At 42.6% G+C, this 27,405-nt stretch overlaps 1 protein-coding gene across 1 annotated transcript in view; it reads left to right on the top strand.

The window, feature by feature from the left end:
• Positions 1-27,405, top strand: part of LOC126203714 (ataxin-2) — a 126,043-nt gene that overhangs the window by 79,870 nt on the left and 18,768 nt on the right. Inside the window, exons 11-12 of the mRNA XM_049938089.1 lie at positions 1,411-1,574; positions 21,670-22,318. Coding sequence (XP_049794046.1) covers positions 1,411-1,574; positions 21,670-22,318 — 813 coding nt within the window. The remainder of the gene's footprint in view (positions 1-1,410; positions 1,575-21,669; positions 22,319-27,405) is intronic.

The following is a 27,405-nucleotide window of genomic DNA, read 5'->3' as shown; positions in this document are numbered from 1 at the left end:
AGTGCATGGGATTTGTTGGTAAGCTATGTTGAAAAAAATGCAGTAATGAACAATGAAATAACAATAATACGAAAAGGTGATAGAGGAGGTATAATGTAGGACACACAATGAAGCGACTGCTAAACTTTGGCTTTGGCAGCACACACACACACACACTCTCTCTCTCTCTCTCTCTCTCTCTCTCTCTCTCTCTCTCTCTCTCTCTCTCTGCCTGCTTTCACTTGGGTCCAAGCAGCCATAGGCAGTAGTGCACTTGTGTGCATGCGTGTTCAGCTTCTGGAGGAAGGCTTTTTTACGAATGCTGAAGTACAGCAGTCGTTCCATTGTGTTTTTCTGCAACTGTACGTTGCCTCTTTGATGTGAATAGTAGTCTATACTTTTCATATTGTTGTAAAAAATGTAATAACTTTGATTTACATGGAGATATTGTCCAGTTGTGTTTGGCATAAAGTTTCTTCCCTCCCTTCACCTCCAAGAACATGTATTGATTTCAGAGCTTCTGGTTAATGTAGGAGCTAGAAGTATACCTCAAATTGTTCCAAGTTAACAGACAGCAATGATATTTACAATTGTGATTGATAAACTCTTTTTCTTGTTTCTTTAGAAATATGTCCCAATTGGTGTGTGTGTGTGTGTGTGTGTGTGTGTGTGTGTGTGTGTGTGTGTGTGTGTGTGTGTGTGTGTGTTAGGTTGGGACATAGCAACACAGCTAAAACTTGACAGCACATTTCACTCTGTTATGTCCTACAGAATTATACATCATTTTTCCACCACATACCTTCATATATCCAATGTCATGATGTTTATTGAACACAGTTCTGTGATTGGTTCCAGTATCTTACATAATCAGTAAAATTGCTCGTTACCTGTTGCTCAACTTAATATTTCAAATATTTTTCTAATAAAAAGTGTATAATGTAGCAAGTTTCATGATTTACATATCCATGTCTTTGTCACTTTTGGACTACTTCTTAAGTTTTAATAAATGTGGCAGTGGACATATAAAGAAATATATTTCTGCTGCTTATGTACACATCAAAAGTTTTGAATATATTTATGATCTAGAAAACAAGATAGAAAAACTCACCAGAAGAAATTGAAACACACAGAGAATTGTGTGTTTTCGTAAAGTAAAAAATAATGTGATCATGGAATATCAAACTTAAGAACCAAAAGTTTCAAATTAAGGGCCAGTACAACTTATAAAATGGTTTATTGATGTTTTATATTCCTTGAAGAGTGTGAAAGATGATTTTTGCTGCATTGTAATCCTGAACCAGATAGTTTTAGCTTTATCTCGATAAAAAAATTATGTTGAAGAGTTAATGTTGTGTGTGCAGCTGTTAGGTGCTAAAAAGAAAATCAGATTTTTGAGTACAGAATTAAGTAAAATAAGTATTGTCCAAACAGTCCAGGTGATGCCGCACCGGAATGATATTGCATCCCAGATGTCGGTAGCAGCAGCTACAGGGCAGCCGCTGCTTGCCCCAGCACCTGCCCCGATGCATTCGCAGTTTACAGTGCCGTATGCTCCTCCAGGTCATATGACACCTCAGCCATACCATCAGCAGCAGGTATTTAAATGTTAATTACATCAAGTAGAGTAGTGCATAATATTATAGTTGGTCCAATAAAATAGTCTTTAATTGCAACATTATTTAGAAGATTCATGTACCATGCTGCAGTTTTTTCAGCCTCAAGTAGTGCTTAAAGTGAATCTCGTATCACACGTTGAATCATTTTGAAATAATAGCTTAAGTTACAGAATGTGGAGTACAGTGTAAAATGTATGTTTTATGCCTCCCAGACAATTCATTGTTTGTAAGAAGAGTACTGTTTGGCAGCTAATTTGAGACCGATTTTTGTTTAAATTACTCACACCCTTTCAGAACACTTCTCTCCTGGTCTTCCACTTTTATTGGCCCCTCTTTGTTCTTGGACGTATTGTATGTTTCTCATATTTCCCAGTAGCACATCACTATTTTTTCTGAGAATTTCAAACATCTTGCATCACCACATTCAGTTGTCCATTGTGTTTTTAATTCAAAGTTTTTCTAATCTTGCTTGCCTTATCAAGCACAGCCTCAGAACTGCATCTGTGGTTTTTACTGTTTCTAAACTCAAAGTGATAGTCATTTCACAGATCATCAGTTTTCTTTTCCATTCGTCTGCATATTACTGTAGACAGTAACTTCCATGAAATGCCCAACTGATTGTGCAGTAGTTCTCACATTTAACAATATTATGAGAAGGAAAGTTGCTATTCACTGTATAGCGGAGATGCTGAGTTGCAGACAGGCACAACAAAAAGACACAACAAAATTATCATGTTTACCGTCTCTCGCTATCTTTTGGATTATGTGGATATTCTTCCAAGAGTCTTATAAAATCTAGGTACTATCTTTAATAATTGGTTGCCATCCCCCAAATGATATTAGACATTCTAAAGGTATGTTATCTTCTGTTCTGCTCTTTTTGATGGCAAGTAATCCATAACTCTGTCAGACTCTGGACACTCTGTCTTCCAGGTAGACATCTGATCCTCTGTCATGTCAGCAGGCTTTTCCTCCCATGGTGGAAGCTATCTCCTATTGTAACATTAGGGTTCGTTTTGCTTTCCTAATGTTGACAACCTTGTTTTTAATAGCACTGAAAGTTATTCTGACTTTCCTCGGAACTGAATTTGTGCTTCCAACAACCATTACCTTTAAAACTTCTCTGTTTTTCCTGCAGGCATTTTGCGTTAGCTTCCTTGCAGTATTAATTTCATTTTGTGAGTGACTTACATTCCTGTATTCCTTTCTTTTCCTGAACATTTCTATCTCTTCGACTTGCCTAAATCAGTTGAAACAATTTCTCTTGTCATCCAAGGTTTCTTCATGGTTACTTTCCTTGTACTTTTCACTACTGTGATTGCACTTTTTAGTGATGTCCGTCCCATTTAAACTGAACTGCCTACTTCGGTATGAATTATTGCAGTATTTAAAGCCTTTGAGAACTTTAAATTAATATCATTATTCTCTGTACTGTAGCATCCCACCTCACTTCCCTTTGCTTCTTCCTGACATATTAGCTTTAAACTGAGGCCTGCTCTTCTTCACAAAATTGTATATGATGTAGGAATCGCTCTCTTGCAATTATGTACTCTATCTATTATCTTCCCATGTCTCCAGGCCTCTCCCTAGGATACCTTCTTCTCTTGTTTTTGAAAAATGTACTTGCTATTATCGGCATTCTGTGGGTCAAAGAGTGGAATGTTTGATCCCTTAATCGTGTAGGTAGGGTAGAGAATTTACAAAAGGGAAATGCATCGGTTGGGAATTAGTGAAGTGCAGCGACAGGAGAACCAGGAGTAGGGTTGGCCCACCTAGTAGCTTATGAGAAAATAGTAACGCAGGTAAGTTAAGCATAGTGAATGAATGCATTAATTGTAGTGTTAGCAATGGTTAAGTTATGCTCTGTGTGAACTACTACTTATTTTGTTTCCCTCCTCCCACCACCACCACCACCACCAAAGTCCACATTTATTTTTCCTTCAATACCTTTTCCTACTACTGAATTCCAGTGACCCATTACACCCTTAACTGGATAATATTCCGTAACTCATCATACAGTCTTTCATTCTCTTCATCTGTGGAACTAGTTCACACATAGACTTGTGTTAATGTGGTAGGGAATAACTTCAAAAAGATTTTATAAAGATGGCAGGAGGAACTATTCCTCCTAAAAAGAAACAAAAACTTGCCTGGTTGAATGATTATTGTGATGAGTTAATTGAAAATAGGTAACAAGCTTGCTGGACACAAAAATAAGAACAACAAAAATTTTATAAAGGTCAGAAAACTTGCATCAAAAGGTCTCAAAAAGATCAGGTTACTGCATATAAAAGATCAGTTCTCAGTTGAATCTTGCTTAAAGCGGAACACAAGAGACTTTTATAAAACATTCAAAAATAAAGAAGCCATCAATTTTACAGTTTATAGACTTTATATAACAGAGAACTGCAGAATACTAGTGGACTACTTCAACTAACTACAAAACTGCAAGCCACGAAAAGAAAAATTTAATTTTGATAACAAGGAATGGAAAATATTGGCTGAAATAATCACGTGTTATGAAAAGAACTGATTGCAGCTCACAATATAAAGATGTTGACTCATAAACAGGCACCCCAAAAAGACTGCTAAGCATGTGAGCTTTGTCAGCCAAAAGGCATTCTTCTAAAGTAGCCAACACATATATTCATCCAAGCACAACCCACACACATGACCACTATCTCTGGCTGAGCAACTGTGCATGGTGTGAGAAGCAATCTGCCTGCTTGGGGTAAAGGGGAGACTGATGTTGGAAGCGGGAGAGATAGCAAGGTAAGGGTGGGGGACAATAAAGTGGTGCTTGTGGGGTCATGCAGGGATGTTACAGTGAAAGGCTAGGATGGTTGGTCGATTTGGGGGAGGGGATCAAACAGAGAGATCATTGGTCCCATCGAGTTAGGCAAGCAAGTTGCCCTGCCCTTTCAAAAGGATCCATCCCGGAATTTGCCTGAAGTGATTTGGGGAAATCACAGAAAACCTAAATTGGGATGGCCGGACATGGGTTTGAACCGTCGTCGTCCTGACTGCGAGTCCAGTGTGCCACCTCGCTCGGCGACAGGCTGGGGCAGTTAGGTGAAGTTGTGAGGTTAGATGGGAGGGGGAGGGGGAAAGGGTAGTAGGTGGTAGTAGTAGTAGAGGAGGGGGAAAAGACTTGAGTGTGTTGGTGGAATAGAAAGCTGTGTAGTGCTGGAGTGGGAGCAGGGTAGGGGATAGATGGATGAAGGACACAGACTAACGAAGGTTTAGGCCAGAGGGTTTACTGGAACATAAGATACAATGCAGGAACAGTTCCCACCTGCAAAATTCAGAAAAGCTGGTGTTTGTAGGAAGGATCCAGATGCTGTAGGCTGTGAAGCAGTCATTGAAGTGAAGAATGTTGTGTTAAGCTGCATGCTCAGCAACTGGGTGGTCCAGTTCTCTCTTGGCCATAGTTTGCCAGTGGCCATTCATGTGGTCAGACGGGTGTTGGTTGCCATACCCACGTAGAACGCAACACAGTTGCTGCAGTTCAATTTGTAGATCACATGACTGATTTTACAATTAGTCCTGCCTTTGAGGGGATAGGTAATGCTTGTGACAGTACTGGTGGTGTTGGTGGTGTTGGTGGTGGTGGTGGTGGTGGTGGTGGTGGTGGTGGTAGGGTGTCTAACCAACCGACAAGCTATCTGTCCACATGAATGGCCATTGACAGACTGTGGCCAAGAGAGAACTGTACCACCCAGTTACTGAGCACGCTGCTCAACACGGTATTCATTGCAGTAACAGCTTCACAATCTGCACCATCTGAATCTTGATTGCCAAATCGAGCTTTTTCTGAATTGCAAAATATATCCTACTTTCCCATAATCCTCTGACCTCAACCATCATTAATCGCTGTCTTTCGCTCACCCATCCCCTTCCCTGCTACCACTCCAGCATGACACAGCCTTCTATTCCACCAACACAGCCACTAGTATATCTCCCCCCCCCTCCCCCTCCTTTTTTCCCCTCCACTACTTCTTTTCCCTCCTCTACTTCTCTCCTTTGCCGTTACATCCCCCCCCCCCCCCCCACACACACACACACAGTCTAACCTTCAGACTGTACGTAGCTGCTTTATCCTAACATGTCCCAGCATTCTCACACAAGCAGCACCTTACTGTACTTCACTCCTACACTGCTATCCCTTCCCCTCCCCACTCCCCAACCTCCACCTTACCCCTACCATGCAGTTTGCTTCTCCCAGTTTGACCTCTGGTTAGAGATAATGGTTGTGTGTGTGTGTGTGTGTGTGTGTGTGTGTGTGTGTGTGTGTGTGTGTTGTGTACTTTAGAAGGTCTTTTGGTTGAAAGCTCGCATGTTTAGCAGTCTCTTTGGTGTGCCTGTTGTAACCCAAAATCTCAACCAGGCTCGAAGACACCAGCAATAGAGAAAATCAGAGAAATGTCGAGACAGCTTACAAATAACAAAGCATCAGGGGAAGACAGTATAGTTGCTGAATTATGGAAACATCCTGGTTACAACATTATGCAGGTCTAACAGAAATCATTAATGGAATTTGGATAACAGACAGATTACCATCAGAATGGACAACGGCATTAACACATCCACATAAAAGAGGAAAGAAAACAGATCCTAATAATTAATGAGGAATCTCCCTCTTGGCTGTGACATCTGAGATCTTCTCCATGGCGCATTTGTAGAGAGCCGAAGGAAAACTTGACCTATCGCTAGGAGAACACCTAGCAGGATTTTGGAAGGAAAGTCTTCTGCGGAGAACATAATAGAAATGAGGAAAATCAGAAACTTGAAATATGTGATAACTTCAGTAGATTTTAAAAAGGCCTATGACTCAATTGATAGAAATACCCCAGTGAACATTATAAATAAATTTGTACTCCATTTAAAAAAAAAATAATTAATTAAAAGAACTTTAACAAAGACACCAGCAAAAATGGAATTTATGGCGAACTGTCAAAGGCTTTTGAAATAGTCTGTAGTCACTTACACTTTTCAACTGCACATCAGAGAAGGTAGTGAGAGACTGGAGAAAATCTGCCAATACTGAGGGTGTGCTACTAATAAGAAACTCGTATAAAATCACCGTAGTGTCTAGCCTTTGCAGGTGATATGGCATTAATTACTGATTCACTGGGTAGTGCAGCAAAACAAACCACAGAACTGCAGAAAGAAGCAGACAAAATACACTCCTGGAAATTGAAATAAGAACACCGTGAATTCATTGTCCCAGGAAGGGGAAACTTTATTGACACATTCCTGGGGTCAGATACATCACGTGATCACACTGACAGAACCACAGGCACATAGACACAGGCAACAGAGCATGCACAATGTCGGCACTAGTACAGTGTATATCCACCTTTCGCAGCAATGCAGGCTGCTATTCTCCCATGGAGACGATCGTAGAGATGCTGGATGTAGTCCTGTGGAACGGCTTGCCATGCCATTTCCACCTGGCGCCTCAGTTGGACCAGCGTTCGTGCTGGACGTGCAGACCGCGTGAGACGACGCTTCATCCAGTCCCAAACATGCTCAATGGGGGACAGATCCGGAGATCTTGCTGGCCAGGGTAGTTGACTTACACCTTCTAGAGCACGTTGGGTGGCACGGGATACATGCGGACGTGCATTGTCCTGTTGGAACAGCAAGTTCCCTTGCCGGTCTAGGAATGGTAGAACGATGGGTTCGATGACGGTTTGGATGTACCGTGCACTATTCAGTGTCCCCTCGACGATCACCAGTGGTGTACGGCCAGTGTAGGAGATCGCTCCCCACACCATGATGCCGGGTGTTGGCCCTGTGTGCCTCGGTCGTATGCAGTCCTGATTGTGGCGCTCACCTGCACGGCGCCAAACACGCATACGACCATCATTGGCACCAAGGCAGAAGCGACTCTCATCGCTGAAGACGACACGTCTCCATTCGTCCCTCCATTCACGCCTGTCGCGACACCACTGGAGGCGGGCTGCACGATGTTGGGACGTGAGTGGAAGACGGCCTAACGGTGTGCGGGACCGTAGCCCAGCTTCATGGACACGGTTGCGAATGGTCCTCGCCGATACCCCAGGAGCAACAGTGTCCCTAATTTGCTGGGAAGTGGCGGTGCGGTCCCCTACGGCACTGCGTAGGATTCTACGGTCTTGGCGTGCATCCGTGCGTCGCTGCGGTCCGGTCCCAGGTCGACGGGCACGTGCACCTTCCGCCGACCACTGGCGACAACATCGATGTACTGTGGAGACCTCACGCCCCACGTGTTGAGCAATTCGGCGGTACGTCCACCCGGCCTCCCGCATGCCCACTATACGCCCTCGCTCAAAGTCCGTCAACTGCACATACGGTTCACGTCCACGCTGTCGTGGCATGCTACCAGTGTTAAAGACTGCGATGGAGCTCCGTATGCCATGGCAAACTGGCTGACACTGACGGCGGCGGTGCACAAATGCTGCGCAGCTAGCGCCATTCGACGGCCAACACCGCGGTTCCTGGTGTGTCCGCTGTGCCGTGCGTGTGATCATTGCTTGTACAGCCCTCTCGCAGTGTCCGGAGCAAGTATGGTGGGTCTGACACACCGGTGTCAATGTGTTCTTTTTTCCATTTCCAGGAGTGTAGTTTGAGAAATATGAATGATGCCCTTAAAAATCTTGAAATTCATATCACAGTATCTACAACAAACAGTTGTAAATTCTGAGCAGACTGGATAAAGAGCAATACGGAAGAAAAGGTAGCAGTAGAAAATAGAGTTCATAAAATGAGAATGGTATTGTATATGACTGGAAACATGTACAGTATGACCTCATTAACATGAATCCAAAGGAGCTGAAAAATCAAGAGGTTGTGTTAAAAAAATTTTTGTTTTAAATGAAAACATGTAATTTAACGTGTATACATGTACAGTAGTACAGAAATGTGGAATAAAGTACAGCACCAATCACTTTACATTACTATAGGCTTATAACAGTATAAAGTGACTGTAAAAGTACACATACTCACAAATTACACCATTTTCTTGGAAAAAATTCAAGCATGGTACACTGACATTCATGAGAATGAAAACACAGTATAATTTCATAACCACTTGTAACTATAGTGTCTGTAAACCAATCTGTGTTGTTGGATGCTGAAGCAAATTGTTCTAAACCCTGCAAGGCTGTAAACTTCTCCTGATGGGTATGTGGAATGGTATCTGTATTCTCTTCCTCCTCACTTTCTTTTGGTGACCCTTCTTGCACCTCAAACACAGCATTTGACAGCAGATTCCACATAAGCACATGCAGCAACACCTCCGTCTGCACTAATGAATTCCTCAAAACTAATCCCAGGGTGCCCAACAACTTGCAGAACTGTATGTTTATCAGATGAGATGGCATCGTCTAACTCATGGACATCTCCAGTGTTGCTGTCTCTCCAGATAATTGCATCAAGCAGATTTTAATTTGGGGTTGCAGTATTGTTTCCAGCAGCACATATTGCAGCTCTTAATGAAGTCAAAGCGCTCTTCATGAGAGAGACGTTGCCTTGATCCAAGAGCTGAAGGTGGCTTGTTGCATTTGGTGGGAAAAAACCGAACCTTTATGTTGGTTATGTTCAAATCCTATATATTGTGGGCAATACGTCTGTCCAATGTAAGAACAACATGTCTGAAACTTCCTGGCAGATTAAAACTGTGTGCCCGACCGAGACTCGAACTCGGGACCTTTGCCTTTCGCGGGCAAGTGCTCTAACAACTGAGCTACCGAAGCACGACTCACGCCCGGTACTCACAGCTTTACTTCTGCCAGTACCTCGTCTCCTACCTTCCAAACTTTACAGAAGCTCTCCTGCGAGAGCTTCTGTAAAGTTTGGAAGGTAGGAGACGAGGTACTGGCAGAAGTAAAGCTGTGAGTACCGGGCGTGAGTCGTGCTTCGGTAGCTCAGTTGTTAGAGCACTTGCCCGCGAAAGGCAAAGGTCCCGAGTTCGAGTCTCAGTCGGGCACACAGTTTTAATCTGCCAGGAAGTTTCATATCAGCGCACACTCCGCTGCAGAGTGAAAATCTCATTCTGGAAACAACATGTCTGTTCAAAAAATGGTTCAAATGGCTCTGAGCACTATGGGACTCAACTGCTGAGGTCATTAGTCCCCTAGAACTTAGAACTAGTTAAACCTAACTAACCTAAGGACATCACAAACATCCATGCCCGAGGCAGGATTCAAACCTGCGACCGTAGCGGTCTTGCGGTTCCAGATGGCAGCGCCTTTAACCGCACGGCCACGTCGGCCGGCAAAACATGTCTGTTTTGAGCAAACATTACACTATTGAAACGAAGAAGCCTCTTGCGAAATGATGTGCCGTCGATCCAAGCTTTCTTATAGTGAGAGTAGCTGCAAGGTAAAGTGTTGGTATTTATTTTTTTAAACTGCATGGGTTCTCAGGCTTACCGATAACCCAAGGACGAAACTTCTCACTGCCATCCACATTACATAGAAAGGCAACAGTTATACATCATTTGCTGCATGCTTCACTATGATATGTATCACCTTTTATCTCCAGAGTGCAATTTGGGAAAAGTTGTAAAAAAAAAAATATATCTAGTTTCTGTCCATATTGAACAATATCACAAGAGGCATATTTTTCTCTCACTTGGTCAGATTCATGCAACCAGCTGTTCGCACTTTCTTCAACTTTGTGTTTTACCACAAATTTGTACAGATGAAACTGAATGTCCCTTTTGGAACCGCTGCACTCACCCAGCAGAACAACTGAAGTCTTCAATGCCTATATTTTTGGCAATCTTATTTGCTGTTGACTGAATCATAGGGCCACTTCAGATGTGTTAGATGCTCACACATGACTGAATCATCCTAGCAGTAACATCTCAGTGTCCTCATACTTTAGATTTGTTTCCAGAATCTGATGCTGCCGCAGGAATGGTTTTTTTCCCTTGATTCTTAACTATCATAAATAAAGTATATTTGGAAATTCCAAACTGCTCTGTAGTTGCTGTTTCTTGGTATCATAAACCACTTTGTCAAGACTTGAGCTTTACTTTTATGTTTAGAGCTGTCTGCTTGTTTGCCACGTGTTGCATGCTACTGTTTGTAGATCTTTAATCAGTGTTCTAACTCAGTTTGGTTAAAACTAAAAGAACTCCTAGCATTGAATACATTTCTGAATGTTAATGCACACATTATTGAATGTTTTTAAATGTACCATACACGCTGATTGTTGAGGTAATAATCATATCTGCCGACCTACAGAATGTTAGAAATGAATCAGCAATGGATAGTTAGCTGTGTAGTTACATTTCTTGCATTCATCTCAGAAAAAACGAACACTTGAAAATACTGTAACATCAGAAGCTTGAACTACAATGAAATTTAATTACCCTAGGGACTGAAAAATAGTTTGTAATTGGCCTCAACCAAAATTTGTGTTCACCAACAAAATTTTCCATAAGAACTAATGTACTCCTGCCGGAGCCCTTTTTTTTTTTTTTTTTTTTTTTTTTTTTTTTTTTTTTTTTTTTTTTTTTTTTTTCTTCTTCCTCATGTTAATGGTGATTTTGCCTTGAGAGAGTTTCTGCTAATGAGTTTATACTGTGTTACAAAAAATCTTTGTCCTGGAACGCAAAACTAAGACACTGGCAAATAGTGGTAAAGCCTTGAAACACTTTATGCAGCAAAAACACACAAACTAACAAGATTTGAGTACTGTGAATAAAGTTTAAAGAAGAATACAACGGAAAATACCGAGTTCTAAAAGTAGTAGTAATAGTACTAAATACAAATTAAGAGCTCTATTTGAAAATTGAAAGCTAACTAATGTAATGGGGGGGGGGGAGGGGGGGAGAGACTAGAGGCTAGTGTTATGGACACACATACAAAATGGATAACAGACTAATCAAGTAGACCTTCAACTTGCCAAACTAAACCCACAGAGCTAAGAACAACTCTGGAATGAAAATGGATCTAATAAATAACAGAATACTTTTAGAGAAGCAACAAAGAAGGTAGGTGTTCAGGAAAGAGAGCTATCTTCAACTGGCAGCAAGTGGATCTAGGAAGAAAAGGAGTGCCACTCTCAAAGGATGAATCTGGGAGCAATGAAAATTAAACATAAAGCAAAACCAAAATTGATGTATCGAACACTGCAAAAGAGTTATTTGAATGAATGAATGAATAAATAAGTAAATAATAAAATGAAGTGAAGAGTAGATGGGTGAAGATGAGAGGGAAATAAAATTGTGAGAATGTAACAGAGCACTGAAAGACCTAAGTGAAGAAAACAAGGCACCCTGGTGAAGATGACATTCCCTCAGAATTACTGAGAGCCTTGGGAGATCCAGCCATGACAGAATTATTCCAACTCACGTTGAAGTTATGACACAGGCAAAATACCCTCAGACCTAGAAAGGATGTAATAATTCAGATTCCAAAGAAGGCAAGCCCCTACCGGTGTAAATACTGCTGAACTATCAGTTTAATAAATCATAGTTGTAAAATACTGGTCAAATTATTTATAGAAGTATGGAAAAACTGCTAGAAGCTGACCTGAGGAAGGAAAATAGGTTTGGATACCTTAGAAAGGTAGAAATATGAGGCATTGCTGATGAGAGGACTTAACATAGGAGATAGGTTGAAGAAAGCAAACTTATGTTTGTAGAATGTGTAGATTTTGATAAAGTTTTTGACAATGTTGAGTGGGTATCCACTTGGAAATTTTGAGGGTAGCAGGGATAAAATTCAGGGAGTGAAACCATACTGCAGTTGTAAGAGTTGAAGAACATGAAAGGAAAGCTTTAGTTAAGAATTGAGAAGGGATTGTAACCTACCCTTGATGTTATTCAATCTGTATATTGATAAAGCTGTGAAGGAAACCAGTGGAAATTTGGAAAGGGAAGTAAAGTTCAGGGTGGAGAAATAAGAACTTTGTCAGAATTGTAGTATCATTGGGAAAAGTCAGAGGTGGCAAAGGAGTTGCAAGAGCAGTTGAACGGAGAATGGGTTGCGTCTTGAAAAGATATAATAAGTTGAATATTGACACAAGGAAAATGAGGACAATAGATTGTGGTCAGTCAGATGATGCTGAGGAATTAAATTAGGAAGTGATACTAAAAGTAGGCTACTTTTAGTTTTTGTGCATCAGAATAACTGATGATGGTCAAAATAGAAAGGATATAAAATCCAGACTATCAACAGCAAGGAAAAAATTTTGAGAAAGAGTGATCTTTTAACATCTAATAGCAGTGTTAGGAAGTATCTTGTGGGAGTATTTGTGTGTAGTGTAGCCTTGTAGGAAGTCTGATGTGGCTATAAGCAGTTCTGACAAGAAGAGAATAGTTTTTGAAATGTGACGCTATAGAAGAATACGTGTATCTAAATTGAGTCTATGCATTTCCTGTTTCAGATTATCTAGCTTCCCTACCACTCACTGACTTCTGAAATTCCATATTCTGAATGTTACAAATTCACTTGTTGTTAGATCTTGTTCTCGTGCTCATCCAGGGTTGCCACAAGTTCTGGAAATCAGGAAATTTCAAACATGCCCGGGAAATCAGGGAAATTTGAATAAAACACTGGAAAAATCTTGTTTTTGTCTCAGTAGATGAAATGGTTTGTTTACTGACATGTCATGCATCATCGTTGGCTGGGCACAGCTGCGTACAGGAACTGCTTCCCTACTCACTCATTCCTACTGCTTCTCCCCTTCCTTCCACTCCCCTCAGCTTGCAGTCAGTGCTGCCACCACTTCTTGCTGCTAGCCTACCAGTTGCCAATGAGTGGCAGGGAGGCATACAGAGTGGTTTGTTTGGATCTGATTCTGAGAGACTGTTGATGCAGCAACCGTAGATGGCAGTCACGTGTGCATGAGTTGTGTTTGTGTGATTGTGTGAATGAGTGTGTGCTCTCATTTTCTGACAAAGGGTATGGCCCAAAAGTTAGTTCTGAGAGTGTGATTGTCTTTTCTACATGCCTATCTGTGGCTCAGCAATCATCTGTATGGAGAGTTGCTACCTGTTCTCATTAGTATTGATTCTCGGAGTATTTGCGCAAGTTATATCTGTTGCATGGATTGATCACCGCAGCCTCATTTCATCAACATTGAATCTGTAACACATGAGTAGCTGGCCACATGAGTGGATTTCCACGATGGGCAAAAACCGCAGGCCATTTCTGCGCGTGTATTTAACAGATCCGGCCTGCCGCTCTGCAGACTGTCGTTTCCCACTAATGTGCAGGCCCTACCTGTTGGATCTAGTCTCGCTGATCTGTCCGCAGGTCAGGTCTGTTTGTATGTGGTGTAACGCAGGGTATTTTCATGGTTTATCGATGGACCCAAGACTGCGATACTCCTCGGCAGGCCAGAGTGATGGATTTCAGGAATTGCGACTGTCTCACCACAAGTACATTGTACAGTGTGCCGTTTTATAGACATTTTATTTATTGTAGTACATTTTGGCATTTCAAAAACTTTTCTGGAAATCAGGTAAATATCAGGGAATTTCACTTGGGGAAACTTGTGGCAACATTGTCATCTCCCTTGTGACATACCCTTCCCAAAGATCTTAAGGGGAGTTGGAACACCCTATCCTGACAATGTTAAATTTAGTGACTTGGCTTCCCCGTATTTCAGGAACCACTGTAGCCATTGACATGAAACTTTTACAGGAGATTAAATTGTATGTTCTGAGTCTACTGACCTACATCAGTGTAGAACTACCTCCCCTTCTTGTATCTTGCTCCTTTATAAGGGGCATGATTCGTGTTGCTTTTATGTCGCTTGTTTCAATTAAAAGCTCTGTTCTTAACATATTTGAAACCAACGTCTCCATTGACGAAGTGCTACCTTTAAAGCCAATCCGCTCAGGCATAATTGTAACAAGTTTTTGTGATACTGGGTATTCCCTGCTTATTTACATTTCAAACATTGAGCACTTTAAAATATCGTAGTCAAAACCATCCATTTGTATTGCAGGTTTCTTGCAATTTTGATACCTTCCAGGTCACACGAAAACAAGTTTTCCTCAGGTTTCTACAGCTCCGATACTTTTGTTTACTATTCTTTGTACAGTTCTCTTGCCGACACGTGTTCCTGCAGTTCGTTCTTGAGTCTCCAAAATGGCTGAAAGGCTGAAAATATGGCCACCTTCCTACATGACGCGAACTTTAGTGCTGAATGTAGCAACAGGTACAATAGGCAGGTACAATAATCTAAATTTATTTAAATTATTTGCAGAAGAAGAAGAAGAAGAAAATAAGACGATTTTCCTTAAAACCCGTGAACAAATTGTTTTGCTGGATCTAATGTAATATCATATCATTTTGGTGTCTGTCATGTAGCTATGTACTCGTACATACATACTTTGTTCTGAAAAGAGAATGCTCCTCCTGGGCTGTGAAAGAAATTACAGAACAGATTTCTCAACTCCATAGCAATGTTTGTTGGTTCATGTTGGTTTTCTTGCTTTTGAAGTGAATTCTCAATAAGATGCCCTACATTATTCTGCTGAGTGACTTAAGGTGCGTTTAAGTAGGCCATATTCTTCAGCAATATTTGGCCACAATAGCATTGCCATCAGCATTTCCACAATGAGGCTGCAGTAGGCGGCAATTTTGCAGAATGGATGGACAGTATCACTGATGTTGCAGCAGGCAGTTGCTGTCACATTGCTGATGAAATACTAGTGTTTCCAATAAAGGGTGAAAAGTATTTAGTATTACAGGGCAGTGTCTATCTCTTTAAATACTCCCCTCTCACTCTCAGCTTGTTTCCTACTTCTCTTATCAGGAGTGCTACAGTCATGGGTCTGAGTCGAAATCATGTTTGATGAAACATAGAGAAAAACCTAAGAGGTCTTTGAACCAACGCCAAATGTGTGGCAAAAAAAATTGCATACGAAGAGTGGAAGCTCAGGTGGCTCTTGCCTCATATGGTTTGTATTTGATGCCACGAGTCTCATACTACATCGAGACATGCTTGAAGCAGTAATGGATATTGTAAACAGTTCTTACTTCAAACTTCCTCTAATGAAACATTTCACTCCTTCCACAGTATTGCATACTTTTAGTACTATGAAACTTAATAATGAATATTGAACTTTAAATAGGTACATTAAACTTTTGTATGTATCACCAGAATCTGGAAACTGAAAGGTGATTGATTGCCAGTTGAATTGTAACTGGTATATATACTTTCATATTTCTATTGGTTTTTGCAGTTCTTAGACCAAAAATGGTGTTTTGACAATCTGGTGAAATTCTAGAACAAGTGTGTAACCAACATTATTCCACTAGTTAAAATTTCTGAAGCATTTATCTTACTTTAAAAAAAATAACACATCCACAAAGTCCAATTTCTCTTATTTCAGGCATTATTCCTTATGTAATGTAAAAGGAGGGAAGGTGCAATCACTTTCACTAACTCTTGTTGCTCCATTTTGTGGCAATTCTGCTGCCCTTGTATACCTTTCTGGACCAGGAACATATTGCCACAACCGTTACCGGGCTATAGTGGCCAGTAATGTTCTATTACATATGACTGCAATTCTTGCAGCTGCAATGACGCTGTACAATATTGTCGGAATATATTAGCATCACGGAAGTACAGAACTACACTCCTGGAAATTGAAATAAGAACACCGTGAATTCATTGTCCCAGGAAGGGGAAACTTTATTGACACATTCCTGGGGTCAGATACATCACATGATCACACTGACAGAACCACAGGCACATAGACACAGGCAACAGAGCATGCACAATGTCGGCACTAGTACAGTGTATATCCACCTTTCGCAGCAATGCAGGCTGCTATTCTCCCATGGAGACGATCGTAGAGATGCTGGATGTAGTCCTGTGGAACGGCTTGCCATGCCATTTCCACCTGGCGCCTCAGTTGGACCAGCGTTCGTGCTGGACGTGCAGACCGCGTGAGACGACGCTTCATCCAGTCCCAAACATGCTCAATGGGGGACAGATCCGGAGATCTTGCTGGCCAGGGTAGTTGACTTACACCTTCTAGAGCACGTTGGGTGGCACGGGATACATGCGGACGTGCATTGTCCTGTTGGAACAGCAAGTTCCCTTGCCGGTCTAGGAATGGTAGAACGATGGGTTCGATGACGGTTTGGATGTACCGTGCACTATTCAGTGTCCCCTCGACGATCACCAGTGGTGTACGGCCAGTGTAGGAGATCGCTCCCCACACCATGATGCCGGGTGTTGGCCCTGTGTGCCTCGGTCGTATGCAGTCCTGATTGTGGCGCTCACCTGCATGGCGCCAAACACGCATACGACCATCATTGGCACCAAGGCAGAAGCGACTCTCATCGCTGAAGACGACACGTCTCCATTCGTCCCTCCATTCACGCCTGTCGCGACACCACTGGAGGCGGGCTGCACGATGTTGGGACGTGAGTGGAAGACGGCCTAACGGTGTGCGGGACCGTAGCCCAGCTTCATGGAGACGGTTGCGAATGGTCCTCGCCGATACCCCAGGAGCAAAAGTGTCCCTAATTTGCTGGGAAGTGGCGGTGCGGTCCCCTACGGCACTGCGTAGGATCCTACGGTCTTGGCGTGCATCCGTGCGTCGCTGCGGTCCAGTCCCAGGTCGACGGGCACGTGCACCTTCCGCCGACCACTGGCGACAACATCGATGTACTGTGGAGACCTCACGCCCCACGTGTTGAGCAATTCGGCGGTACGTCCACCCGGCCTCCCGCATGCCCACTATACGCCCTCGCTCAAAGTCCGTCAACTGCACCTACGGTTCACGTCCACGCTGTCGCGGCATGCTACCAGTGTTAAAGACTGCGATGGAGCTCCGTATGCCATGGCAAACTGGCTGACACTGACGGCGGCGGTGCACAAATGCTGCGCAGCTAGCGCCATTCGACGGCCAACACCGCGGTTCCTGGTGTGTCCGCTGTGCCGTGCGTGTGATCATTGCTTGTACAGCCCTCTCGCAGTGTCCGGAGCAAGTATGGTGGGTCTGACACACCGGTGTCAATGTGTTCTTTTTTCCATTTCCAGGAGTGTATATGAGGAGAGAGGAGAGTCAGTGCAACATTGGAAAAATCTGCAACATTTTTTCTAACGTTTAGCACTCCAGAATTACCTGAACAAGTCCTTGCAGGCTATATCCATCTTAAGTTTCGCCAGGTTGTTTCTAACCCAATGCGATGCTTCAGATGTCAAAGATTTGGCTATAGCACTATGGGATGTAATGGGAGGGCAATGTGTGGCAGTTGTGAAGGCTCAGCTCATGAGATAGGCAAGTCTTGTACTTTCTCCAAAGCGTATAAATTTCTCCACAGATCACCCAGTATGGAGCAGAAAGTTTGAGGTTCACGTTGAAAAAGGAAAATTATGAGTTGAAAGTCACGAGCTGCATATCCTGTGGTGAAGCTAAAAAAGCTTTCAGAGCTATGCAACCTCCAGTGTTTGCTACTTTTTTTTAAATTCGGCCCTTAAGAAGCCAGTTGCCAAGTGTGATGCCTCCACAAAAACTCAGACCACAGATTAAAGTACGGGCATATACACCTGTGACGGAAAAGCTACACTTGAATCAGAAATCATTTGGAAGCCATCAGTAATGGGCTTATGACCTAAGCCACATACCGCTGCCCACCATCGGAAGCCTACTAAGCCATTCCCTCAACCCAAATGACCAACTCCTTCCATAAGTGAGGAAAAAGTCTCTCAAAAAGTAGTTCAAAGTCGAAGAAAGTGGCAGTTAAACTTTAGGATTGACGAGCTCTCTTCCACTCAGGTGGGGTCTTTACTCTTGAGGGTATGAAGTTCCACTTGGAGGAACTGGAGGCCCGGGCGCCAGCTAATGTTGCCCCTGACCATCTGGGTAATTCACCGCCTCCGTGGGAGAAAGAAAACACCAACCATCCCTAATCAATGGCTCCCATAGGGACTTCTGGGTTGCAATGAAATTTAAATGGATACCAATCACATTTGGAATAATTACAGCTCCTGGTTCAGGAGAAACCATTCTGAATCTGCGTACAAGAAACTCATTTTAGTCAGTGATACACCTGCATTAAGGGGTTAAAACTCTTACAGGAAGGACGATGTTACTGGAGACAGATTTAAAGGTGGAGTGGCTGTTTCCATTGATAACAGGTGCCACTCATCTCCTTTCCTTCTTACTACAGCCGTACAAGCAGTTGCCGTGGAAATTCTAGCACCATTGTACATCACAGTGTGTTCTTTATATCTTTCACTCATGATCCTTCAGATGCAGACACACTGACAGAACTCTTCCAGTCACTCTCGCACCCTTCCTCCTTGTGGAATACTTAAATGTGTACCGTGTGCTGCGGGGCTCAGCTACCAATTAAGCCAGGGGTCGAATTATTGAGCCACTCATCCGTTCTGAGAATACCTGCCTTTTGAACTCAGGTCAGATGACACACTTTTCCACAGTGACAGGATCTTTTTCAGCCATTGAGTTTTGTTTTTGCCTCCCAGCTACTGCAGACTTGGTTCAGTGGGAAGTGGTTACAGATTTACATTCCAATGACTCAGATGGTGGTCGACAGGATATTTTGGAGCAAAAGGATTTTGCACAGGAGACAGTGGCCTATATCATTTGTTGGATCCAACAGGTTTCCGCAGAGTCCATCCCCCAGTCTAGCAACCACTTCAGACAATGGCCTGTACTTTGGTGGCATGCCAACTGTCACTTGGCAATTAGTCAGACAAACAGCTCTGCGGAACTTCAAATACAATCCACCCACAGAAAACCTTCATGCCTTCAGCTCTGCAAGATCACATGCGAGGCGAGTGATAAAAGATCAGAAGAGGGATCTTTAGAAGGAATTCACGACTTCCATTAATCGGTCCACTTCTGCTGTGCAAGTTTGGGAATCAATAAGGCAGATTTCAGGCAAGGGCATCTTGGTGGAAGTGCCTAAAGACATGGCTCAGGTTTTAGCTGAATAAGTTTTTACAGTCACTGCATCATCCAGACAATCTTCTGCGTTTCAGGTGTTCCGTAGGATTGCGAAGATATGGAAGCTCCATTTTTTTCTCACATAATGAGGAATTCCACAACCTTCCATTCTCCATGTGAAAATTGAAATCGGCTCTGTCCACAGCCAGATGAGATTCATTATGCCATGCTCAGTAGTCATTAGTGCCCTGAAGTGAAAGGACAGCTCCTCTCGTTTCAATCAGACCTGCTTTGACGGACAATACTGTACAACTTGGAAGGGCGCAATATTAATTCCATTATGGAAACCAGGCAAGGACTGTAGCACTGTAGTACCGGTGGTATGGGGAGAACTCTTGAATGTATGGTCAACTGACGCCTCGTCTGGCTGCGCGAATCCCAATATCACCTGAGCCGCTTCACCCTTGACAACTTATTTCTGCTAGAGATGGCAATACTGGAGCCATGTGTGTTCTTTGACCTGTAAAAAGCATACAGCGCTACTTTGAGGTACATTGCATCCTTCACCAACTTCATATATGGGAACTAAAAGGATGTCTGGCACTTCTTATCCAATCTTTCCTCGAGGACCACCGCTTTTAATATCGCATTGCTGATGCCTTGTCTGACTGCTATGTTCAAGAGAATGGGGTCCCCAGCACAGTGTGCTTAGTGTCACATTGTTCACCATTGCTATCAATGGCATTTCTTCCACTTCACCAAATATATCCAGTAAATCAGCTGATTCAGGTCATCCATGGCTCCTTACAGCGGCTCAGGTGGGCTGGGTACCTGGCCACATCGGGATACAGGGAAATGACGTACCTGACAAAGCAGCCAAGAAAGTATGTCAGGATGGTGTTGTCCATCAATATTCCATGCCATTGCACACCACCATTCATTTTCTGACAGATGCATATGCATCAGTCGGAGACTGAGTGGTTAAAGGTGACAAAAAACAAACTGTGGTCACAGAAATCAACCACACAAGCAAGGTTGACTTCATGTCAGCTTCACCACTGGAAGGAGGTTCTGCTTACCAGGCTACACATTGGTCATAGCCTGTTAACACATGGCTTTCTCCTCTGGTGGAAGCATCCACCACTCTGTGAGGTTTGTGGTGTGCCTTTTTTCGCAACATGTGTCTTTTGTACTGACATTAGGGAAGCCCTCAGTCTCGATGGAGATCGGCCCACCGTCCTCACCAATACTGATTCCAGTGTTAGAGGAGTGGTGAAATTTTGTGAACTGTCATCATCCCTCATTTGGTGGGGAACTGAGGCAGACTTGAATGCATTATAAACTAATCTACATGTGGAGACAGCTTTTGTTCCCACCTATGAGATTGGTGTGCTGACTTTTTGTCAGGGTGCTGATGACCATGATGTTGAGCGCCCATCACCTAAAATCATCATCTTCCAACATTAATTTTTATCATTAAAAATAATCCCTCTGCACCTGAAGCACCTAAAAATAATGTGTTGTTCTAAATTATCATTATCTTTATGCTGATGCACTTTCCATCAATGTTATCAGTACAGTTTAGTAGATTCCATTATTTCCTATAATGATCAGCTGATTCCCCCCTCCCCAGGTTTATTGAGTTAATCATAAATATTCAGTCTGCAGGTATTCCCTTATTGCACATGAAATTTCAGCCACAACACTTTGGATGGTAGTGTGTTCCTCGAAAAAATAAAAGGAAAGCAGTATACACATTTAACTTTTTAAACACTTCATACGGCCTTGTTTGTTCACCTTAGTAGACTTATGTCAGTTAACGTTGAGTAAAGCCACATCATCTTCTAAAGATGAAATACTGCAAAGTTACTAACACCGAATCATTTTTATTGGCGTTGATCACACGCACACCACACCTATGACATGACTCAAGCTCCATCAGTGGGTGCCCTATCTCACATGGCATCCTTTGAAGCACCTATTATGTTTACAAGGTATAGACGAAATGCACATGCTCAATTTGGTCCAGCTTAAAGTGGTAAGTAAGGAACCAGGTGATTATGATAAGTGGATTTTTGGAGGGGACTTGTAACAGTAGTATAATTTCCATCATTTTGTCATTTGCTGATGTTTGAATAAACAACTAATGACATAATTTAGGTATCAGTACTAAACAGACAAAATATTTTGCAGATGGTTCGAATGGTGGCACAACACGGAGGTGGTGTTGTGCCCCTAGGAGCTGTTCCCACGTCAGTCAGCTACCACCACGAGTCCCCGGGACCTCAGCCGGCACCTGGTCCCCAGTTGCAGTATGTGCCGGCCGCTCACGCGGCAGCTGTCGGACCACCTCACCCACATCATCCGCATCACCCGCACCACGCCCACCACCACGCTCACCACCATGCGCCACCTCCCCCGCCGCCACCTTCGGGCGGCGGCCCAGGCACCCCGTCACCTGCACAGGCAGCCGGCAACCCAGGAGGGCCTCCACATGCACATGCGGCAGCAGCCGCTGCTGCGCAGGGCGCGCCCACTTACCACCACCATCCTGGAGGGTCACCAGCAGCTGGAACTCCTGGCGGCCCCGCGGGATACCAGCAGGGTCCGCCCCCACCTCCTCAGGGGCCCCACCCTCCGGGCCCGGCACCACCTCCACCGCCACCACATGCTTTTCCTGTGGTGTGCCCTATCCTTCCTACACAGCAGCTGGGACCCCCACATGCCCATGCACCTCACCATGTCGTGCAGCAGGCGGGTGCTGTTCAACAGGCTGCTGCTGCTGTTCAATATATTCATCAACACCAGGGTGCCTACCACCACCAACACCCTGCAGCTGCAGGTAAGTTCCACATCTATATCCTCATCCATACTCAGCAAGTGCATAGCAGATGGTACTTCCTGTTGTACCAGCTACTAGGGCCCGTTTGTGTTCTATTCAAGTATGGAGTAAAGGAAATGATGATTGCTTAAATACCTCTGTGCATATTTTAGTGAGACTAATATTGTCTTTTCAATCACTATAAGACTGACAAACTGCCTGTTGCCTTCCATGTCGGGTTCTTTAGCTGATCTTTGTTCGATGATTTTCCTGATGGTTCGTCAGCATTAGTGACTGACAATTGCAAAAGTATCGCCCTCCATTGCTGTTGGTATGCTGGAGTCAAGTTCACGGCTGCTGATTTTATGTACCTGGCGTGCCAACGTCCAAGGTCTTTTCTGTGGTCTTCTCCTGTGCGATTCTCCCCCTGATACCTACAACAGTCCATCACTGCAGCCTGGGAATCCATTATCCATTCATCTTGAGACTTTCTTCTTTCTTGATGGAGATATTGTCATGTTTGTGTATTTCTGTAGGGTCTCTGAACAAGCTCTTCTCTACAGAATGAACTTCCGTGTCAGCAAATTTTACTATATTGCTCCTCAGAACAGTCACCAGGTGTTACATGTTGTCTGAGGTGGTGCAGCTCACATGTTTGTCTTGCTCACATCAAGAGCATATTAATTGGCTTGGGTGGCGATTTGACAGTTCTTGTAAGTATTGGTCCTTGTTGTGTCGTTTTTCGATACATGATGTGTCCCAGATTTTCACCATCCCTCATGGCCAGCCCATCTAGAAAGGGTAGCTGGCCTTTTGTATTTCTGTGTTAAAATTTATGTTTGCATGGAGGCTGTGCAAGTGTCTTAGGAAGTCATCAAACTGTTCCTCACCATGCCTCCACACAACAAAGGTGTCATTGATGTATCTGTACCACACCTTAGATTTACGAGGTGCTAAGTACAGTGCATGTGCTTCAGAATGTTTCATGAAGGAGGTCAAGTGGACTACCCAAGGTGATGCCTTCCACTTGTTCAAAGACGTTCCCATTCCACATAGCTCATGGTGGAACATATATGAAAGAGCTTGGTAATGTCTTATGTAAAATGGAAGTGATGTGCTCCTGAGTGTCACTGAGAGGCACTTTTGTAAACAAACAAACATCATCAAAGCTGACCAGGATGTGGTTTTGTCCAAGTTCGTTTCCTCAGCTTCTCAACAAAATGTCCTGAATTGTTTATGTATGTGTCAGTCTTTCCCATGAGCTGCTGGAGCAGAGGGTCCAAGTGTTCTGCCAGTTTTTGTCGGTGAGCCAGAGTGCTAACAGTCATTCTTAATGGAACATTATTCTCATGGATCATTGGTAATCCATAAAGCCAAGGTGGTAGAGCTTTTGCGTTGCACAGTTTTGCTCTGTGACACTATTACATAGAGGGTTGTAGTTCACTCTTAGATCATCACTTAAAGTTGGTTCTTTAAACAAAATGAGTAGACTTTCATGGGATAATTTCTTTCTTCTATTGTTCATCTAGTTTGCTGTTTCAGCACCTCTGTGATGCGCTCCCATGGGTCAACCAAACATGTGTTCATTTTTGCTGCCCTTCATGTTGTGTCCCCTGTTAGTCCTATTTGGTACGGGTCCCACACACTTAAGAATGCAGGTATTAGTAAGAGTTTGACCAATTCCAACCATGTTTGAATGATATTTCTGCTATTTGACTCTACAAATTTCTTTATTTTATATTACTATCATGATTTTGGCATCAAATCGTTATAAAGTACAGCAATATTGGGTATAATTAGACTTTATTAAGTTATTGTTGAGATCTATTGAACTGAGTGCCATAGTGTGTAGGTAAGTACAAAATCACAAAAATGTATGACAAACAGGTAGCAAATGTGTTTTCCAACTTGTATGCTCTGAACGCAAATGAAAATCTTACCAAGTGGGACTGAAATGCAGGTTTAGGGGAAGGAATAGAAGGGTTAAAGGAGAAGAAAACGGGCTTCACAGTAGGAGTGAAAGAGGAGAGAGACTAATTGAGTATTGCAGTAAATTTTGTATGGTAATAGTGAATACTCTATTCAAGAATTCCATGAGAAGACAGTGTACTAGCAAAAGAGGTGGAGGCATGGGAAAATTCCAGTTGGTGTACATCATGGTCAGAGAGAGATTTCAAAAACAGATATTGGAGTAAGGTGCACTCAGGTGCAAATATAAACTCGGATCACGATTTAGTAACGATAAGTAAACTGAAGTTTAAGAGAATCATCAGGAAGAAATTGGAATACTGAAGTACTAAGGAATGACGGGATATGTTTGAAGTTCACTGAGGGTGCGGATATTGCAATGTGCAGTGGGAGTCCCACCATTTAACACAGAGGAAACAGCAGGTAGATGGAAAGAATATATGGAAGGCATCTATGAGGGAAAAGACTTAACTGATGACATAGTAGAAGAAATTGGAGGGGATCCAATGTCAGTCATAATTTTGAAAAGCTCTGGAAGCTTGAGATTGAATAAGGCAGAATGGATAGATAACATTGCAATTTCTAAAATTATTGGGGAAGTCACAACTTAGGTGGCTATTCATGTCGATGTGTAAATTCCAAGAGACAGGTGATGTACCACACTTTTGGAAAAATATCATCTATACGATTCCGAAGATAGCAAGAACTATCGCACAACCAACTTAACAGCTGATGCATCCAGACTGCTTATAAGAATAATATACATAATAACAATAATATACAGAACAAATTTAGGACACGTTAGGTGGTGATCAGTTTGGCTTCAGGGAAAGCAAAGAGACAGAGGCAGTGTTGCTGTTGCATTTGATAATGGAAGCAAGACTGAAGAATAATCGAGATATGCTCATAGGATTTGTCGGACTAGAAAAAGTGTTTGACAATGCAAAATGGTGCTAAATATTCAAAATTCTGAGAAAAGACGGGTTAAGACAGGTGACACAGTAGTTAAAAGAACGGAGAGTTAATAATGAACTATAATGAAGTGCTCAGATTAAAAAGGGTGAACAATAGTGTGAAAGACTGCATCCCTGTTTTACAGTCTACATGTTGAAGAAACGGTGGTGATGGGAATAAAAGAAATATCCAAGAGTGTGCTTTAAATTCAGGATGAATAATAAGAATCACTTAAGACATTGCTGCCCTCTCTGAAAGTAAGGAAGAACTAAAAGATCTGTTGAATGGGATAAACAGCATAATAAATACAGAATATAGACAGAGTAAACTGGATGAAAACAAAAGTAATGAGAAGTAGGAGAAATGAGAAGTTAGAAACTTACCATAATTGATTATCACAAAGTAGACAAGCGCTCTAGAGTTTTACATGGTTCCTGCTAGGTAGCAGCAGTGTGTGCACACTTCAGTTCTACTAAAAATGGGACAACAGAAAGTGTTTTGTGTTGTATATTTTGTGCAGTGTGGGTCAGTAATAACTGTTCAGCACGACTTTCACTTAGGTATGGTGTGGATCCTCCTACAGCACAGACCGTTAGATGATGGCATGAACAGTTCTAAGAAACAGGTTGTTTGTGTAAAGGCAAATCACTGGGCTGTCCCCAAGTGTCTAACACAGACATTGAACGCATCCCCCATGGTTTTGCAAGGAGTCCGCAGAAATCTCTTCGCCGTGCAGCTCGACAGCTCAACATGCCCCTGATGGAACCATACAAAATTCAACTACTGCAAGCTCTTCATGAAGGTGACACACAACAACATGTGGAGTTCTGTAATTTTGTTCCTGGCAAGATGGAGGGTGACGGTTTACTTCCACACTTAGCATTTAGTGACTAGGAAACATTCCATTTAAATGGAAAGATGGGGGTTTGTAAAAGACTATGTTTATGTGCCTCCATTACCAACAACAATGAATGTACTGAGACATTGCATAACAACAGCTGTGGACGCTGTAACTCAAGACGTCCTCGCTGCAGTGTGGGAACATTTTGAATACCACATTGACATATGCTGTGCATTTCTAGGGCACTATGTCGAATACCTATGAAAATGGAATAACAAGGCTTCCGATGTGAAGAAATAGCATACCAGTTGCGTTTAAAAAAAAAGTGCTATTTCTCCACATCGGCATTCTTTAAAAACAGTTTCTGAAAATGAACAAAAATCTAAATGAAAAGATTGGTCGTTGCCTGAGTGGTGGGGAAATGCTGATGCACTCACTCTTAGCACTACCAACAGAAACAGCAACATTTAACTTCACCATGAAATTTTGACACTGCAACTGCTAGGTTGCTGGTGTCTGCAGAAATAAAAAACAGGGAAGTCGACATGAAGTGTTCAGGACAAATCCAATACATGACGAAACTGAACAATGGACCCATCGGACACCTTTTATTCTGCCACTTACATGCATTTACCATTGTTGACAAAGTGGTTATCGAAAAGCATGCACATGCATTATCTTCCTTTCAGTTTTTGCTTTAAGGGGGATGAGAAGGCTGCTAGCTTGTTGATAAGTACAGAATATCTAATAATAAATCAGTACTTAAGTATACAGTTCAAAAACTGGCAGTGTATTTATAATGTGCAGCAGATATTTTTATAGACTGGTACCTCAAAAATTTTGCTCGATACCATGAGGGTTGATAATGGTATTTTTTAAATATCCATATTTCGCATTCCCAATATTTTTAAAAAATATCAACTGTCCTAGATTGGGTCAAAGCATTGTATGATAGTGGGAAAACCAGAACAGAAGAGAATGTTAGAGATGTGGTGCTACAGAGGAATGTTGAATATTAGGTGAACTAATAAGGAACAGAGAGGTTCTCGACAGACTCTACAAAGAAAGGAACATACAAAGTGCGATCAAAAAGTAATAATGGGAATATCTGTTTTTCTTAACAAATCTGTATTTATTCATCGACATCAAATGTGTCCCCTTCAGAGTAGTCTCCCTCAGACTGACTATACTTGTACCAGCACTTTTCCCAATCTGGGAAACACTTGCGGAATTCAGTGTTCATTATGGTGTTCAGTTCTTTCAGCCAGTGGTGTCAAAATGCTGTCCTCTCATGGTTGTCTTCAGCCTCGGGAATAGAAACAAGTCACATGGGTCCGTGTGTGGT

This window comes from Schistocerca nitens, chromosome 9 (genome assembly GCF_023898315.1).
Source record: "Schistocerca nitens isolate TAMUIC-IGC-003100 chromosome 9, iqSchNite1.1, whole genome shotgun sequence".
NCBI lineage: Eukaryota > Metazoa > Arthropoda > Insecta > Orthoptera > Acrididae > Schistocerca > Schistocerca nitens.
Note: the sequence above shows the minus strand (reverse complement) of the source record. Positions and strands in the feature narration are given on the sequence as shown.